Source organism: Desmodus rotundus, chromosome 7 (genome assembly GCF_022682495.2).
Source record: "Desmodus rotundus isolate HL8 chromosome 7, HLdesRot8A.1, whole genome shotgun sequence".
NCBI classification, from domain to species: domain Eukaryota; kingdom Metazoa; phylum Chordata; class Mammalia; order Chiroptera; family Phyllostomidae; genus Desmodus; species Desmodus rotundus.
The window spans coordinates 101,800,628-101,819,674 of NC_071393.1; the positions used below are offsets into that span (position 1 = coordinate 101,800,628).

The following is a 19,047-nucleotide window of genomic DNA, read 5'->3' on the forward strand; positions in this document are numbered from 1 at the left end:
ACCAAAGGATCGCTGGTTTGATTCCCAGTCTAAGGCACATGCCTGGGTTTTGGTCCAGGTCCCCAGTAGGGGGTACACGAAAGGTAACCACACACTGATGTTTCTCTCCCTCTCTTTCTCCCGGCCTTCCCCTCCCTTTGAAAATAAATAAATAAAATCACTTCTTAAAAAACATTAAAAAGAAGACTAAAACATAAAGCAAGAGCCTCTGGGAGGATTGAGGCTGTCAGGAATTTACTTCACCTTGACCTCATCTATTAAAACTCTTCCCTCCTCAACTTCAGCAGGAGGATTCTGGCCCGTCAGGAATCCAGCTGTTCTGTGTTAACACACAGCCAGCCTTCTCTGAAACTTTTGGTGTCGGCATCTGTTCTTCCACCAAGTGACAAAACAAGGAACTCAGCCAATCAATCTTTAGTGAAAAAATTTAGGAGCGGTAACTTGGACTTTGTTGAGAAGCTCATTGTTTTACTGACATCTGTGAGTTGTGGCTTTCGGGATGTTTTCTTTCAGTTAAGCATTCCCACTTTGCGTGATAAGAACAGCTACCCCGCAGTCTACGGAGTCCTGCGAAGAGCTGCAGGCCACCCCAGCCACCAGCACCCGGGCAAACTGACAGCCAGTGAGGGTGGGGCCTCTGCCTGGGTGGAGCAGGGAACAGGAAGGAGACCACCAGGAAAGAGGGTGGGATGAAGTTACCAGGCAGAGACAGAAAAGAGGCAGCAAAACCTTTGTACCTACTTGGAAGTTTTGCCCAGGATGGGCTCTTCTAGAAAAGGAAAATTCTTCCTTCCACTTCCTGCACCGCCTGGCTGCATGCCCTATCCCTTCCCTCCCCAGCCCTTCCCTCCCCAGCTGTGCCCACACAGAAAGCAGCGCCAGTGGTCAGGAGGCTGCAGTCACTCAAACATAAGCTTAGGACAAGAGACACAAGGGGGCCTCGTAGAGTCGTCCCAGCCTGCCCGAGGGTGAGGACAGTGGTACTCTAACCCAACACCCAAGGGAAACAGCCTGGGATGAACTGGTACTGCCACCAAGATTTATACTCCAGTAGCATCACGGCCGCAAGAGGCCCTCAGGGAGGGTAGCTTTGCTAAACCAGATTATAATGAAAACAATCAAATTAATAATAGTAGTGGTTCAAAAAAAAACTACTTTCACAAGAACAAAGTTATATCACTTTAATAATTTAAATAGAATTAACTTTAGGAACATACACACATACACAAAATTTAGACAATTTAATTGCACAATGTTAAAAGTCCCCAAAACGGACTCAAGTTCATGGACATGAAAAGGTCATTTTGAAGTACTACAGACCAGAGTAAAACAGACAAGGTAATTACTTTGCATTTACCAGTAAAACAACAGCCTGTGAATACATTAGACTTTTATGAGAACACTTCTAGAGAACGTTAAAGAATCATTTTAAAAAGGAATACAATTGATCCCAGAAAGATACATTTATACTAACAATTTCTTTGGTCCTCCAAGTCACACCTGCTTTTACTTTAAAATACCAAACATGCGTTGAGCACTTAAGTCTACCTCTAAATGTCTAAATATTAAGCAGAATAATGTTTATACTAGCTTTGATTTTAAAAGGAACTCAAAATCAACTACCACTGTCCTTTAGAAAATCCAAATATAGAAAAATATAGGAAATGGAAGTAGGGAACGTTTAAAAAAACATCTGCCATTTAGCCTCATCATAAGCCAAACAAAACACATCTCAGTGGCAGAGACAGGACTACCAGAGTTAAAGCAAGCACTGTAGTTAACTCTTCTTAAGGTAATGGGTTACATTAGAGAGGACTATTGTCAGCCAAATAAGAGGCTTCTCCATGAAAAATTGTGTATGTGTTTTTGCAGGGGTGTTTGGTTATTTTGTTTTAATTTGGCCCACACCGCCCCAGTAGAGGAAATTTTAAGATAATCATTAATAAGGCAACAGCTTCCTGGACTGAAAGACCTAGCCCACTTAAACAGTTACACTGAAGACAAGGTCCCGTGGACCACGTGGGAAACCGGGATGGGAGCTTCCGGTATCTTCCAGTAATTCCAGAAGATTATGGTGCACTCTCGCAGACACCAACTACACAGCGTCAGTAGACGTTGGGCAGACACAGCTCATAAAGCATCCACAGTGAGCTCATTCTGCATCCTTTCATGTCCGTGGAAGCGATGGCTCTGAGACCTGAAAGTAAGGAGCACTCCACAGCTTCTGGAATATCTGGAAACACTATTGATAAGATTTTTTTTTTTAAAGTTTTGAGGCATCTGCAAGAAACACACAAAGTAAGCCCCCAAGAAACTTCAAAAGGAACTCTGAGCACTGTTTATGTTCCACGTCAGTACTAAGTCTTCTAAAATAATGGCTTTTAAATGAAGGCGAAGGCATCTACACTCTAAATGGTGTGATATTCTCATCAAGGCACAGAGAGTTAAATGTCTAAATCCCTGTATGTTGACATGAGAACACACTCGTAAACAACTCCAGGAACTAATTCCCTAAACATGAATTTTAAAAAGAATAGAAGGTAGAAATGTTCCTTTTTAACTCACAGTAAAATCAAAAACATAGGTATTTCATCATCTCCCCTTGGTGACTAACGTTACAACTAGACAGTTAAAAAATAAATATTTAAAAAATAAAGTGTCACTGGTGGTTTAATAAACACGACTAAAGGGAGCCTGTTGGACTTTGAATTTGCAGAGCGACGCTGCACACTGTACAATAAATTATTTAAGCGCTACACCATTTTTGTTCGGGGAGTGGAGAAAGCAGAATATTGGCCATATTTTCTCCCACTCCCAACACTCCTATGCTCATGAACCAAATTACCATACTAGTTGAACAAAGTACATGAGTTCTTCTCCCCTCCCAGCGTCCTCAGGTTATCAGAACGGCAGTGAGAGCATACATACAACTTAACACTATCGGCAGTGTGCTTGAATGTTGCCACTAAATGGTGGCTAGAAGACAGTAGAGCGCCTACCCCTTTACGAAAATTATTGTTATTTGACCTGCGATAAATAATTGTTAAATACAATTAGTGACAAGTTTCACATCTGTTACAACTGAGAAGGGAATTGTACAAACAATTAAGACCAGACAACCAATGCTACTGTTAGAGGCAGGATCTGCAAAGCACACAGCGCACACTGAGAGGTCAGCCCCTAATGAGAGTGAGAAACTCTTCGCGCGTCTTCGGATCTTCCCGGAACACACCCAACATCGTGCTGGTCACAGTCTTGCTGTTCATTTTCTGCACCCCTCGCATTACCATGCACATGTGTCTACAAAACAAGCAACGAAAGGAGAAGAGACAGTTACTGATTTGGCTTTTAAAATAAAAAAGCAGTCCAAAAAAAATAATAAACTTGATTAAACTGAGTTCACAATGACCACGTTTGTCACTGAGGCGAATTTCATCCTAAAATACATTTTTTTAAAATTTTCTTAGTCTTGTAGCTTCTATTCTTCTTAGTGGTCGAGTCCTTAAGGCACCCAACAGGAGAGGGGGAAATGGGATATTCTTCCTGGGGGAAGATAATGCAAGTGGTCTACAGAGATACAACAACTTCTAGATAAAAAGAAACCCAGAGTTCTCACTTGATCCATCTTAGGACCAGGACGGCGCTACGCTAGCTGAGGTGTCGAGGGAAATACCAAAGTGTGCTGGGCTCACGAGCCAGAATCCAGATGACGGGGACCAACCTGGTGAAGCCGGACAGCCTACATAGTAGAGTCCCCACCCGGCCAGGAGAATGGAGGAGAACTCTGCCACGAGCTGTGTGCAATTCTCATAATGCACTCTAACTTAAAGAAGAGTCTTCAGCTGCACTTTGTACCTACTCTCAGTTCTCTCTCTTTTTAAAATCTGTGTCAAAATATTAGAAAAATTCTGCTTGGGGCAACAAAGACCTAAAGAAGAAATCAAGAGAAGACATACAACGCTGCTGGTTGTGTGAATCGCTACACCCAAGCTTATGACTCCCTACTCTTCCACAACCCCCATAAAACAAAGACAGGAAAAAACCCAATATCCCCTGTTCTGGTTCCCATACTGGCAACACAGTAAATGAAGGAGGTACAAGGGCTTCGGGCTCAGACATGGAAAACAGGACAGTGTCAGTGTGTGGCACCACCTGAGGCCAGGAAAGCCGAGCAGCACTGAACACCATGTTCCTGTACCACTGCGACGTTATTAAAGGCAAACACGGACTTACGTTGCTTCGATCACTACCCCAACTCCAGCGGGTCGTAAGGCTTCTGTGATTGCTATGGCAATTTGTTTCGTCAGGCGCTCCTGAACTGTAGATGTGACAAGGAGCTGAGTTTAAGTATCTGACACAAAGAGAGCTGAAAGTTTTTGCTGTCTCTAAAATATATAAAATCTTAAAAAGCAGACTTCTGTGAGATATAAAAGCCAAGACAACTAGCTTCTACCAGTTGGCTTTGTTTGCTGCCTGGGCCCAGGAGGCCCTGTTCAATTCCTGTGCAGGCCAGTGCTGGTGAGAGCTCAGGAAGCCCTGGCGCCCTCCAGCGCCCCTACGGGGAACGGATTAGGACGGCCAGATGCTCTCAGGTGTGCGTCGAGTCCAACAGAATATCGGCAACAAGCACCTCCACACAGGCAGAGCAGAGTAAATGAATAGCTCAGCACCAGGATTAACACAGGGGTTACAGTCTGATTGCTGAGCTGGACTGAGAGCAATGTTAAAAACCAATGATTTAACCTAAATAATGCAGTTCCTGTGCTGAATACACAACTCATCTTTGAATACATACATTCACTGAAGCATTACATCCATTTGAAAGCTGACAAAATCCCCAAATGTCTATCAGAGCAGAGATTGATTAAATCAAGCCACGGCACAGCCGTGCAATGGAGTGCTAAACAGTAGGCAAAACAAATGAAACACGTACATGTACGCGGGGGAAATGTTTAAGACGTAAGTGAAAAAAAAAGTAGGGAGAAAAGACCAGTGAAGCCCACTGTTTATAATATGAGCCCATTTTGAAATGCAATAAAAATTAATGGATTTTAAAATGCTCGTATTTGCATAAAAATGTGAATGAATGTGTATAGCAGACTTTTTCTGTTTTATATTCCTATGAGGTTTTAATTTTTATGTCATATGTATTATACTTATAATAAGAACAACAAAAATGCTTTTTCCTTAAGAAAAAATTTTTCTGTAAAAAACATAATTTTAAAATTTACCTTGTAATCTTCTACTATAGATTTCTACAATCCTAAAAAAGAAAGAATTATTTTAGTTAAACATAAATTTTTTTAAGTGAAATTGCTGAGGCTTCCTCATAAGACTAAAAGGACTTGGCTGAAGCCATTGTAGGGTGTAGGCGGAAGGTTAATGTTCACAGGAGGACAGAAAGATATAAGAACTACAGGAGACCAACTACGAGAGAAGTGTTCCCTCTGTTCCCAAAGAGAGGGAATTGAGAGTATATAGTTCACTTATAAAAAGCACAATTAGAGATGAGTAATTTTAAAGCTCCCAAGTCATCAATTCTGAAGTAAGTCTCAAGTGTTCTAATTAATCATATTGTTTAATCAGAGCTTAGAGTTCAAGTTAAAAATAAAAAGACTTTGTTGAGTAATAGGCAGGCCATTGTCAACTACTGTACCAACTAAACCTATTAGGATAATCAGGTTCGAACTGAACTACTTCAGACATCTCTTTATAAAATAAGTCTATGTAGGCAATCACTATGATTAACCTCCTTCCAAAATAAAAGCTTACGATCTTAGTTTATAACACAATCTGTTAAGTGATGATTTTTCTCCTTTCAACATCTTTCACTCTAGTTGTTAAATGTAAAAATGACCATGTGAATCACCCATTTTGGGATAACAGTTCACATTAAGGACACTTTTCTTTAAAATTTAGCCTTTTAGTCATGAATTTGGACTCAAGGATCACCTCGTCTATGAGGCATTATAAGGCTCTTCCCCCCAGTATGACCCTCAGACAGAACAGGCGACTTGCTCCTTTCTACCTCTATTCCAGCCAATACATCCAGAAACGGTGCCCCGCCCTGCTCGCCACTCAACCTGAAGGCGGGAGCCATTCTGATTCTTCTGTGTTCCCAGCAGATAAGCAACATTGAAGGAATTCCAATATATATATTTTTTATTTTGAACAAAAACCTGAGAAAAGATGGTTCAAGCTCCTAGATAGAAAATGGCTTATTTTTATTAGGTCAAATTTCTATATATATTACTTCTGATAGTTTTCCAGGTGGTTCATTTCTGTTATATAAGTAAGAGATGCCATCAGTTTAAGAATTAGTACCGTCTTCCTTCTCATAGTTATCATTTCTTTTCCTCAAGTAAAATTCCGGTACAACATTAGATAACAGTGGCGACACTGGGCATCCGTACTTCCCTCCATGCTTTCGTAGGAATGCCTCTAGCATTTCACTATCACCCACGTTGCTTGTTTCTGGTAGACAGCCAATGTCACTCCAAAGCAGGGTCGTTCACGCAGATTGTTGAGTGCCTGCTATGCGTGTGATTATGTGATGAACAGGATCCCTATGCTCAGAGAGTTTATTATTTTTTATTCCTAGTTTATTCATTTTTCTTTTCAAGAAAAAAGTATATGATGAATTTCTGTTTCCTCAGCATTAAGGAAAATCATATAGCTTCACTGTATTAAAAAATATGTATATTTTGCCCTCGTTCTTGAAGGTAATTTGTTGAGAGGTATTTGTTGGGAACAGAATTCTACTTTGACACTGATATTTATCTGCCTTTCAAATATTGCCATTGGCAAACCAATTGTCAGTCTAATTGCTGTTACCTTGTAGGTAGTATTTTTCTCTGTGGCTAATTTGATGACATTTGAGTATATATACTCTGCAGTTTTCTATATTCTATCTAGGTGAGGATTTAATTTCATTTGTCCTGTTTGGGATTTATGATTTATTAGACTTCCTGAATCTGAAGACATATTTTGCTTGTGCTCAGAAGGGTGTGTAGATATTACCTTCTCTAATAGTGCACCCACCCCAGGGCCTCTGTCATCTCCTGGAATTTCAATTAAGGGCACACTGGACCTTCTCAGTCCTCCACATCTCGTACATTCTCATTCATATACAATCTAGTTTACCATTCTCCCAGAATCAGTTCTCAATTTTAATCTACACCATTTTTGTGATCTTGGAGTAAACCATCTGCGAACATGAGCAAAACAATACTTGTAGCCTGTTAAAGGAGGGTTTTTTGAAAATATATTTTGGATTTTTAAAACTACATTAATAAATGAGATTAGTCTATAATTTTTTAAGTGCTAGTTTTATCAAGCTTTGTTATCAGGAATAGGCAACTCCATCAAATTGGCTGGAGAGCTTTTCAGGTTTTTCAATGCTCTTGAATTATATATCCAACAGGGGAATTAGTGGTTACTTGGAAGTATGAAAGAATGCCTATTAAACTGGCTGGGACCCGCCCCTCCCCTTTCCACCTCACTCCTAACATTAATTTAATTTTTTTCTTTTTCTTTAATTGATTTTTTTTTTACAGAGAGAGAGGAAGGGAGAGAGAAAAAGAGAGAGAGAGGAACATCAATTTGTTGTTCCACTTATTTATGCATTCATGGGTTGCCCTGACCAGGGATCGAACCCGCTGGTGTATCAAGATGATGCTGTAACCAAATGAGCTACGCAGCCGGGGCTACTTTGACTTTTTCTAACGGTTACTAGTTTATCCATGTTTTCTAACTCTAAATTTATTCCCTTCTCTATCTTTTTTTAAAACTTATTTTGAAAGCATATTCTTAGTTACATAGCCTCTCATTCTAAGATACAAGTATGTATCCTCTCAATTCTGCTTTGTATATGCTTTTTGTCCATCTCAAGCAAAGACTGAGAGGAAACCAGTGCTCCCACTCATTGTTTTCAGGTATGTCAGTTTCTCTGTTCATTTCAGCCACTTCCTGTTTTTTGTTTTGAACCCATTTGACATGTAAAGATTCATGACCATTTTTTATTATGCAAACTTTATTAAAATAAGAAAAACTGCTTTGTCCCCTTTGATAAATTTTACCTTTTTATTTTGAACTTTTATGATTTTTTAAAATTGATTCTAGAGAGAGGGGAAGGGAAGGAGAAAGAGAAGAAGAGAAACATCGATGTGAGAGAGAAACATCGACAGATTGCCTCCTGCATATGCCCTGACTGGGGACTGAACTCACAACCCACACACGTGCCCTGACTGGGAATCGAACCAGTGACCAGCATGTGAGAGCAGATTTAAGGACCCTAAGAGATTAGAGGCAAGAGGAGTTAGGAGTTTAACATATAATCCAGGAGGAACATAAGAAAAGCCCCACAGAGAGTGGCAACAAAGAGAGCCAGAAGGCAGGGGGAAGCAGCGGAGAAGGGAGAAGGCGGAAGGCCACAGAGGGGAGCAGGGTGTGGGAGCAAGTCAGTGGACATGCAGCAGCAATGCGTGGATTCCCCCTCACTCCTTGCCCCCAAATACATTCCAGATGTAGCAAAGATTTAAACATAAAAATAACCCAGGAAACATGAGCTTATGGTTACAATAAAGTTTTTAACTTCTTTATGGAAAAATAATATTGTACAACAAAATCAAAAGACAAATGACAAGCCTGGGAAAATTATTTGCAGCACCTGACCTAACTGCTGCAACATTCAGAGAACTCACACAAATCAGTAATAAAAAGGCAAGCAACCCAATGGAAAAATTAGCAAAGGCTAAGTGCAGGAAGTTTCTGAAAAGATTCAACCTCATTCTAGTAAAGAAATGCAAATTAAAACAATAGTACCATTTTTCACTTACCAGCTTGGCAAAGATTGAAAAGTGTGATGAAACCCAGTGTTGGCAACAGTGTGGAGAAAGACACACCCTTTATTATTAGAGTACAAACTGGTATTACCCTTTTTTGAAGAGCAATTTAGTATGTAAAAAATTCAGCTCCCCTTAACCCAGCAAATTTTATTCTAGTAATTTATCTTACAGGGAGACTCAAAGTATGCAAATACATTAAAAATATGCTCATCAAAGTATTTTTTTTTCTTTTTGAAAGTAGCCTCAAACTGTAGACTATATTTATCTATATCAAAGCCTGGTTAAATGAATTCTATTAATGAATGAAATACTATGTAACCATTCAAAGGAACCTAGACATTTTAGACTGAAAGATGTACAAGAGATTTCGATGTAATATTTTAAATTTAAAAAAACTGTAGTACAGAATATAGGGTACCATCTCCCCCATTTTTTTTTTGCTTTGTTTTGTTTTGCAAATTTAAAAAAGCTTTGTGGTTGAGTTTTCAAAGAAATTTTCCAGAAGGACAGTGAAAGAAATACCTAGTTTTCACTCTGGGAAATAAAAATAGGAAAGAAAACCTTCCCTTCTACTCACTCATTCATATTTAAATTTAACTGGTATGTATGATACTTTTATAATTGAGAAAGAGTGTGGCTCAGTGGATTGAGCACTGCCCTGAGAACCAAAGGGTCACTAGTTCAATTCCCAGTCAGGGCACACGCCTCGGTTACAGGCCAGGTCCCCAGTAGGGGGCGCGCAAGAGGCAACCACACATTGATGTTTGTTTCCCTCTCTTTCTCCCTCCCTTCCCCTCTCTCTAAAAATAAATAAATAAATAAATAAAATCTTTAGAAAAAATAGAGAATCTCTTATAATTGAGAAAGAAAAGAATAAAATCTTCACTTGGTAATCTAATGCCTACCCTGCCTTCCCCTTCATCCCTGCTTAAATTTCTTATTTCTATCAATCAAATCTGCTCCCTATCCACTGGAATATGCTTGCTCCTACCCTCTTATTTGCCTTTGCTTATGCATTTGCTATACCTAGAGGAACTTCTCTTCCATTGAGAATTCTGCTCAGCCCTCCATCTCTGGGTCTCCTCAGCCCTGTCAGCCACTGTGGCTCCTCTGAACTGGGAGCTCCAAACCTGGCATTTCGGTGGCATCGGCTGCCTCACACTCTCACCCTCCCTGAGGGTGCAGGCTGCGTCCTACTTCTCTCCAGCACAGGCTCCTTTCACAGTAGGTGTTCGATACACAGGCTAACCATGGCTACCAGAGGGCACTGTCATTCAAAACTCAAGATTTAATTACGTTCACTCAGTGATTCTAGGGCAAGGAATGAATATATGTTCAATGGATTTTCAGCAACAATAGGAATTTCTATTCAAACTAAGTTTACTCTAGAATTCTTACCAGAGTTAAACCAGATCAACTCACTTCTGGCATTTTCTTGTTACTTGAGGCTTTCCTGTTTGATATTTGCTTTCTGTGGCACTGAAAGGTCATTCATTTCAAGGCAAGCGTATAAAAACTTCACGTACAAGATTAAAATGAACAGGGAAGTTTTGCAAAGACATTCAGCTGCTTTATTACTCATCCTTCCCTAAATATTCCTACTTTTTACAAGGAGTAAGCAGTTGAATAAAACCTTAGCCTTCTTTTCTGTTTAATAGACTCTTTATTCAAAATTTTTTACAACATAGATCTTTGATTTAGTGTTCCATTTTTTTCCCTTAAGTTTTAATCCTATTAGTTTAAGGACAAATCTCTAGGCTAATAATCAACTCTTTTGCATTGTTTCATAAAAGCTTAATTATTTGAGATTTTTTCCTTTCACTAGGAAAGGAAATAACCAAAGATTAGCCCTTCTACCCCCAAGTTACCATTTATTCCAAGATCTCATTGGATCACTCTAGAATCCATTTCCATAAAGTGTTACCTGTGGTCTACACAGTGTGGTCTTCTAGAGGAGGTTGCTTACCTTAACACCAAAGCCTATGCAGTCTGCCAAACCTTTTATAATATGAAAACCACCCACTACACGTCTTTCACATAAGGACAGTCTGTGACAGGCATCAGCAGTGCCAGACTCCCTATGTGGGAAAGGTGTAGGTTTGGCAATGGGAATTATAGTAGGGCTAATTACCCTATTACCACCAATACCGTTTTTCAGCCACCCTTGGTGCTGCCACTGGGTACAGGTCACTGACAGGGAGCAAGGTATTTCTGGATTGGTGTTAAGAGCCGTACTGCAGTGAAGCAATTACAGCTGATATAATAACATCATTTCATGGTGCCACGTAGCTGACTGGTTGCAAGATTGCTGACCAGGAATAAAGTCAGACATGAGGGAAGTTACATTTTTCTCTTCTACTCACTTTCTCCTTAATTCCTAGAGGAAATGAGTGAAAAGAAAGTAAAAAGAACAGCCGTGAGGAGCAGCTGTCAGACTGCTGGGTGGTTTGTACGGACTCCAACACCGAGTTGAAAAAGATCTGAACCGCCATCTCAGGACTGCGGCGGGTCCCGGAGTCCAAGTGCAGGAGGAGAGAAGCACATCAGAGCCACAGAACAGACCCCTGATCGCAGAGACTCGTTTACTCGAGTTCTGATATGGTCACGACAACCTCAATCAAGTTATTAAAACTTAGTTTGGTTTAATTTTAAAAAGTTGGGGAGAGCACTTGACTGTATATTCATTACCTATGTCTTCCTTTTGTTCTTAACCCTCTCTCAACACCCCCCACCCCCAGGCTTTCCCCAGGGCTCACTAATTCTATACAGAGAAATTACCAAAAAGGATATTTAGAAGCATTAAAACATTGGTGGTTGGGCCTATCAGAGACACATGAACACTAACCCTCAAGCTGACTGCCGCTTAAACATAGATTACATACTCTCCTTCCTAAAACCCAAATAAAAATGGTAGCAAAGGAATATTTTTTTTTAAAGGAATGAACACACAGGATAAAGAATGGAACAGAAGACTGTAGCAGAAAGAAGAGCAACAGGAGAGAAGAGAGTAAGCCTTATCTTGGAATAGCGCTGAGAAAGCAGAGGAAGGCAGTCTTGTGTCTGCAGAGGCAGAAGCGAACTGACCGGCCCTGCAGGGCTCCAGAGAGATGCCTGGAGGTGCCCGGGTACAGCAGAAGGCAGGGTTGAGACCCCAAACAGCGGTTGGATTAGAAGTCTGAAAACAGTGCAATGCTGTTAGACCCCTGCCCAGGTTTCCTCTCCCACCCCTCACTGTTAGCTGAACCACCCTTAAAGGACAGGGATGCAGGTCCCCTCTGGTCAGGGAAGGCTCTACAGAGAAAGGTGAGAGCTAAGACTTCAAGGATGTGCCAGTGGATGAAAGGCTAGGAGACAGGGGAGGAGCATAGGCGATGGGGGAGCGAGGAAAAGGACATTTGTATTTCAGGTCCTCTAAGTCTGTCTCTATGGCTATAAATTTGAAGTTGCAATGTGACTTCGTTAGATCCGCACTGGTCAAGAAAGAGCCTGATGAGATTCTCACTGTGTAGGGCCAGACCCTATTCACCGCGCAGTCACACTTACCTCGCAAGTTTGCTGAGGCCAAGGACTTGCTTGTTAGGAAGGTAGCCAATATGGACCTTCAGAGAAGAGACAGAAATCATGAGCTAAGTGAAAATACAGTGCTTCCTTGGGAAATAAGGAAGCATAATACAGAATACTTTTATGTAATTCAACACAATGAAAGTGTATCTTTACGTCATATAGGTTTGAGACTGAGAAAATGAAGCTGTTATATAAGCATTTAAAAATTACATAAATGCAGTAAAAAGGAATATATATAAGAAGGACGCTGTTAATCAAACAACAAATTTGAAGTACAGTCATGGTATTTCCTGGTGAAGTTAAACTCTCGATACAATTCTTTCCTCTACTGGGGAGAAACACCTCAAGAAAATGTATATTATACCACAGCAACACTAAAATGTAGCCAGGAAAGCCTCCTTTCAAGGGCTGACTTAGTTTTCCAAAGTGGTTTTACATCTTACACTTCACACTCTGTCATGTGAGTCCCAGTAGTATTCCACACATCACTGTGGCCTAGAAAATCCCACCCTGCTGTACAGAAAGAGGGGTTCCACACCCTCTGTCATGCACGGTGGCCCCACTTCTCAGCTGCTGGGGAGCACCGTCTTCCGGAAACAGGAGACGGGCACAGACGCAAATGTGCCGGCGCAAGAACCTGGATCTGAACACCTAAGTTCTCATAAAACTTACTATAAGGCAAAGCCATTTCTGGTTTTTTGATTGTTTGTTTGTTTTGGGTTTTTTTGGCAAAGCCATTTCTATAATCTTAATATACACTGATTAATAGTTAATATGTAAATGTTACTTCTCTTTGAGCCATGCATTAAGTATGAAAAAAACATCAGTTCTCCAAAAAGGCTAAACGTAACAGTCATTTGTAGGCAATCAACTAACCTAATATAAAATTATTTGCATCATGGTGAGCCAGCATTTTTTGCATTTGCTCACCTAATATTTACTATACACTTGAATAATTGATCTCGTAGTAATTAGTGATTTTTTATCTGCTAGCACAATGCTTTGGGAATTTGAGAATACTGGTGCACTGCCTTCCCGGTCAGCAGTAGGAGAAAGTCAAGTAGCACCTGAATGTTAGGCATTTCAAAGAAAAATCAGAGTTAAAACTTCCCCATGGGACCAAGGCTTTCTGTACCACTTGAAATTTTTATACTTACATGCAGAGTTATAATTTGTGTATTGCTTGTGCTATTTATGGTCTTCCTAAATATCGTAAGTCATTTAAATGTCCATTTTAGAAAATCACCACTGATTAATATATTTAAAACAGTTAGCAAAAAACACACAGAGGTGATCATAACAGAAGATAATAGGGATAGTGGTGAAATACTGTGATTTGTGAGAAATATATATTTAGTATTCATCCACAATTCCTGACTCACAGCTCCCCAAATCCTTGGAATTTCCCCAGTATGGGGTGTGTCTTTTGTATGTTAATGAGGTGGCTTAGGCAGCACCTAAGGGGGTGGGGGCTGGAACCTACCATGTGATTAGAGGGTTGGAGCTTCTCGTCCCACCCCACCTCCATACACACCACCCTGGAGAGGAAAGGCTGGAGGTCGGATCTATTGGTACTAGCTAATGACTTAATCAATTATGACTACACAGTGAAGTCTCCATAAAAACCCAAGAGAATAGAGTTTGGGGAACTTTCCAGTTGGTGAATACATGGAGATGCAGGGAGCGGTGCCTGTAGAGGTCCTGAAAGTTCCAGGTCCCTTCCTACACACCTTGCCCTATGCATCTCTTCCATCTGGCTGTTCCCAGAGTTACATCTGTTTACAACAAGCCCATGACCTAGTAAGTTAACATGTTTCTTTGAGTACCGTGAGCCATTCTAGCAAAGTAATCAAACCTAAGGAGGAGTTTGTTGGAATCTCCAATCCGTAGCCAGTTGGCCAGAAGCACAGATCCAAACCTGGGCTTTCAGCTGGCTTCTGAAGTGTGTGGGTAGGCCGGGGGCAGGGGTGGAGGAGTGGGACAGTCTTATCTTTTAGAAAGATGCACTGGAAAAAATTATGGAAATATAGTAAAGCTAAGATTTGCTTCCAAATAGCCCGGGGGCACGGATGTCCCCTATATATAACGAGATTGGTTCTTTACTGACAACAGATGAAGCTGATTGATGGGAACCTGGAACTTGATTAGGCTAGTCTTTTTATCTTTATACATGCTTGAAATTTTCTATAACAAAAGGTGTTAAAAAGAGAGAGAAACCACATCACACACGTAATACTAAACTTAGAAAGAGTCAATGTGCCAAGCGTTGGCAAGGACTGTGAAGTGACTGGGACTCGCGTGAGAGAACGCGAGGTGTAAATTGGTAGAACCCCTGTGGAAAACTAAAAACCAGCATCTAATGAGTAAGCAGGAGTATGCCCTATGATCCTGCAATACACTTGTAGGTATGTCCTCCCAAGAAATGCACACACATGTGTGCCAAAAGAAGGCTGGTAGCACCTTGGGGAAAAGTGGAGATAGGGAAAATACTGAATGGAGTCATTTTAACCAAGCTGCTAAATTATCAACATTATGAAGGTTATGATTTGAAGGCAGGAAGAAACAATTCTCTTTCTTGTTTGAAGTAGCCCAGGAACTTAAACTTTTGAGCCTTTCAGTCCTGCATCCATGCCTATATGCCAGACGATTGTGCATCAATGCCGAACATACATCAAACTGCAAAAGTCCTTCTCCCCACCCCCACAGGACTCAGATCCTAGGCTCCAGACCACCTGGCTCATCATGTAGACCGCCTCACATCTGACTGACAGCCACCCTGGACCAATCTGAGGGCTACAAATGCAGGACGGATTATTCTCAAGGACGCGACTTCTACTGTGAGAACTCTGAACTCTACTTTCTTCTTTGGAACACTTCTGGGGTTTTGCCTAGCTGTGCTCTAAGTTTGCAAACTCTAAGACCCTTGAATAAATATTTACCACTTATTTTGTATACAAACAAACAAACACCCAGAGGAAAAAGAAAAACAACACAAAAAATCCACCAAGAACAGAATAGATACAGTGTAGTATGTATGTGTAACAGAATAATATATAACAATGAAAATAAACTACAACAATAGGCAATGACATCAATGACTCTCACAATGTGGAGCGAAACAAACCAGACACAAAGGGTACACGCTGTAAACTCTTTCCATTTATACACACGGTCACGTGCTGCTTGACAAGCCAAGTTCTGAGCAAGGCGTCCTGAGGCAATGTCACGTGTGAACACCACGGAGTGCCCCGACACAAACCCAGGTGGCACGGCCTGCTACGCACCTCAGCTATATGGTCCAGCCTATTTTTCCGTCCGGAGGAAAATAATAACGTTCCCTCCCCCCGTTTGGGTTCATGGCTAAGACATCCCTATAATGAAAGACAGATTAACAGGAGAAAAATTAAACTTTAATAACATGCACACCTCCTGTGCACAATGACAGACACCCGGAAAACTGAGCAACTCAGCCAAACGGCCCAAGCCAGTGCCTTAAACACCATCTTCAGCTGAAGACAGAAGGAGATGGTAGGGGTAGGAGAGTCGCTTAGGGGAGGCCCGGGGAAAGCATAGTGATAAGAGTAGGGTTGTTGAGCAGATTAAAGTCCCTGTCTTCTGAATTGGTAAGAATTTCTGGAGATAAGGTATCAGTAAGCAAAAGAAATTTTTCAGGTCCATTATAATCTCACGGGGTCCTTAATTACCCAAAAAGTCCTATGGCGGCAGGCGACTGCAGTTGGAAACAGGCAAATCGAATCTACCTGTTGGACGAGGGATGGGTTAGGGATTAGGAAGGGCCACAAGGTGAGCTCCCGGGATGCTGATAGCGCTCTACTACTTGATCTGTGGGGCCTACAGAATACCCACAGGATTGGTGCATTTTTATATCTATGTTTTACTTCTATAAACAATAAAAATATAAAATATTTTTAACAAAAACATTAAAATTTAGCCCTGGCTGGTGTGGCTCAGTGGATTGAGTGCCAACCTGTGAACCAAAGGGCCGCTGGTTTGATTCCCAGTCAGGGCATGTGCCTGGGTCATGGGCCAGGTCCCTAGTGGGGGGGCACACGAGAGGCAACCACACATTGATGTTTCTCTCCCTCTCTTTCTCCCACTCTTCCCCTCTGTCTAAAAATAAATAAATAAAATCTTAAAGAGAAAAAACAAAAAACACCACCATTTAAAAAAAAAAACATTAAATTTAGGTCATGGGTATATAGGTATTCACAACACTATTTCCTATAAATCTTCTGTTTGAAAATTATTAATAAAAAATCAAAATAAAATCAAATTATAGGGGGCAGGGGACGAGAACAGCCAACGCTAGGTCCTAAACCCACATGCTCTCAAACGAATGTTTAACTGCAAGCTGGATATAACATTATCTAGTTTGCATTAGACATTTTTTTTCTAATATAGAAAGGGTTGGATACAAACCCACTAATACTATAACCTCTGCCACGAGAAATTCTGTGATCTCTGCTCATGTCACATCACACAAACGTCTGTCTCGGATCAAACATTTAGTCAAAATAAAGAACAAAGGTCTTCAGAGCCTGCAGCAGCTACCCAGAAAAAAAAGAGGAGACTTTAATCTCATTACTTAACCTATTAACATGGCATTTGCAGTGAAATGTTTGCCCTGAGGGCCTGCAGGTACTTTGGTTTTATTTTCTTAATTTTAAACAATTAGATTAGGCAGGTTGATGAAGAGTACAGGTTGATATGTAATTCTAAATATCTGGAATATTTGGAATTAGGGAGCAATTTTAAATATAATTATCCTAATTTTAAAACTTCCATTGTTCCTTTTAAAAATTGGGAAACTGCAGAGGAAACCTTACCTTCCCAACAAATGGAACTAGATGATGCTCACACATGGAAAACATATCTATGTCCTTCACAATCACCATCTCATCGTGGTCTTCATCAAATATGGCGTCATTTAGGACATCTGCAATCAGAGGCTTGCTTTAGTGACAGTGCCAATTTTACGAAAAGATACAGAGTAGAAAAGCTAACAATCTCTATGGGTAAATGAACTGACAATCATGTTAATCCTAACTAAAATATTAAGGGAATATAGATTAAAAGCAGTTATTTTTTTCCCACCAAATTAGCATAGTCTTTTTTTAAAATGATGGAAAGTCTTTATGATACAGTTTCACATAAAAATGCAGGGATCCAAATACACTCACAGCCTGAGAGAGGGAGGGAAGGAGAAATGCACAACAGAAGAAAGAGTGGTCATTTCTGGTGCTAAAAGTGAGAGGCTTCACCCCCCTGCATCTTCTCGTACCTAGCACTTTCTCTCTAATGGGTGTGTAGAAAACCGTATGTGAGGGAAAAAAACAAAAAACAGAAAAAACTTAGCCTTCTGAGGCCAGATCCAGACACCTAAAACTTCACCTCTGCTTTATTCCCCCAAATAATTTTCTACTCCTACAAAATTTCTAGTTACAGTGTGCAGGCATGAGGCTTATTGGAAATAGCTGCCTTCCTCCCTTCCTGAGGAAGTAAATGCTACCGGGTTTTTGTGTGTGCCGCCCAGGTTGGCTTTGGGTGATAAGCAGTGCTTTGTTTAACCTGTGGACTCGTAGCCAGACTTAAGACAGGCGTTTGGAAACAAACCCCCAAAATAGCTTTATTTGTAAAAACTGCACTGATATCTGGATAGCTTGGGAGACTGGATCCATTCAAGACACCCAGCTGTGTGATTTCAAGGACTACCCAGAACGATGAGACAAGGAGAGGTGATGAGTAGAGCTCTGCTACGGCTATTTCCCCTCAGGAAGGCGGGCTGCGGAGTGAGTCACAGGGACGACTGTGACGCTCACCCACACGGCCTGGACTTCGGCGGCCCCATCGCTGCGAGAATAGAGGCGCACAGATGTTGAGTCATGTCATCATTTAGCCACAGTGAGCATCCCCAAGTCAGGTTGTTCAGAGACACATTTGTGTGGTAGGAACGTCATTAGTGTGGTCAACAAAATGAACATGGTGGGGTTGATTTTTTTAGGATTTTATTCGAGAGAGAGGAAGAAAGGGAGAGAAACGTCGGACGTGAGAGAGATGCATTGATTGGCTGCCTCTCACACACCCCCAACTGGGGACCTGCCCCGCAACCCAGGCATGTGCCCTGACCGGGAATGGAACCAGCGACCCTTTGGTTCATAGGCCGGCACTCAATCCACTGAGCCACACCAGCCAGGGCCATAGTGGGGTTTAGACACACACAGACCAACACAACACCCCTGTTAAGAGCGGCTGACAAAATTCAGCGAGGAGAAGTCCCTGTGCGTTTCTTTAGGTAAACACTCCTTCTCCATAAGCAGTTTTCTATTCTAAATACTCTGCCCTAACCTTCTGTCATATTTCTGAAAGAAGTCTAAAAATAGGTCCTCAGTGCTCACCAGGGTATCCCCTATTTTCTCCATGATTTTCATGTAAACATCACTGCCGTGCATAGCTTACTAAAATCTTAGTTACACAAGGAATCTTCCTGAAAGTAAAAACAAACAAAACTATTTCTTAAAGAAAGAACAAAAGAGAAATGTCAAGAGTAGGGAGTACTCATTTGTTTTCTCTGGCAATGAATGAGAACACCCCCATTCTAAGCTCTGACAACATCCGT

The 19,047-nt window shown here is 41.1% G+C and overlaps 1 protein-coding gene across 1 annotated transcript in view; it reads right to left on the reverse strand.

Moving 5' to 3' along the window:
* Window positions 1-1,155: 1,155 nt before the first annotated feature.
* Window positions 1,156-19,047, reverse strand: part of GCH1 (GTP cyclohydrolase 1) — a 39,446-nt gene continuing 21,554 nt past the window's right edge. Inside the window, exons 2-6 of the mRNA XM_024567802.4 lie at window positions 17,258-17,367; window positions 12,390-12,445; window positions 5,232-5,263; window positions 4,234-4,318; window positions 1,156-3,300 (exon numbers count right to left, since the gene is read on the reverse strand). Of these exons, the coding sequence (XP_024423570.2) occupies window positions 3,174-3,300; window positions 4,234-4,318; window positions 5,232-5,263; window positions 12,390-12,445; window positions 17,258-17,367 (410 nt within the window). The 3' untranslated portion in view covers window positions 1,156-3,173. The remainder of the gene's footprint in view (window positions 3,301-4,233; window positions 4,319-5,231; window positions 5,264-12,389; window positions 12,446-17,257; window positions 17,368-19,047) is intronic.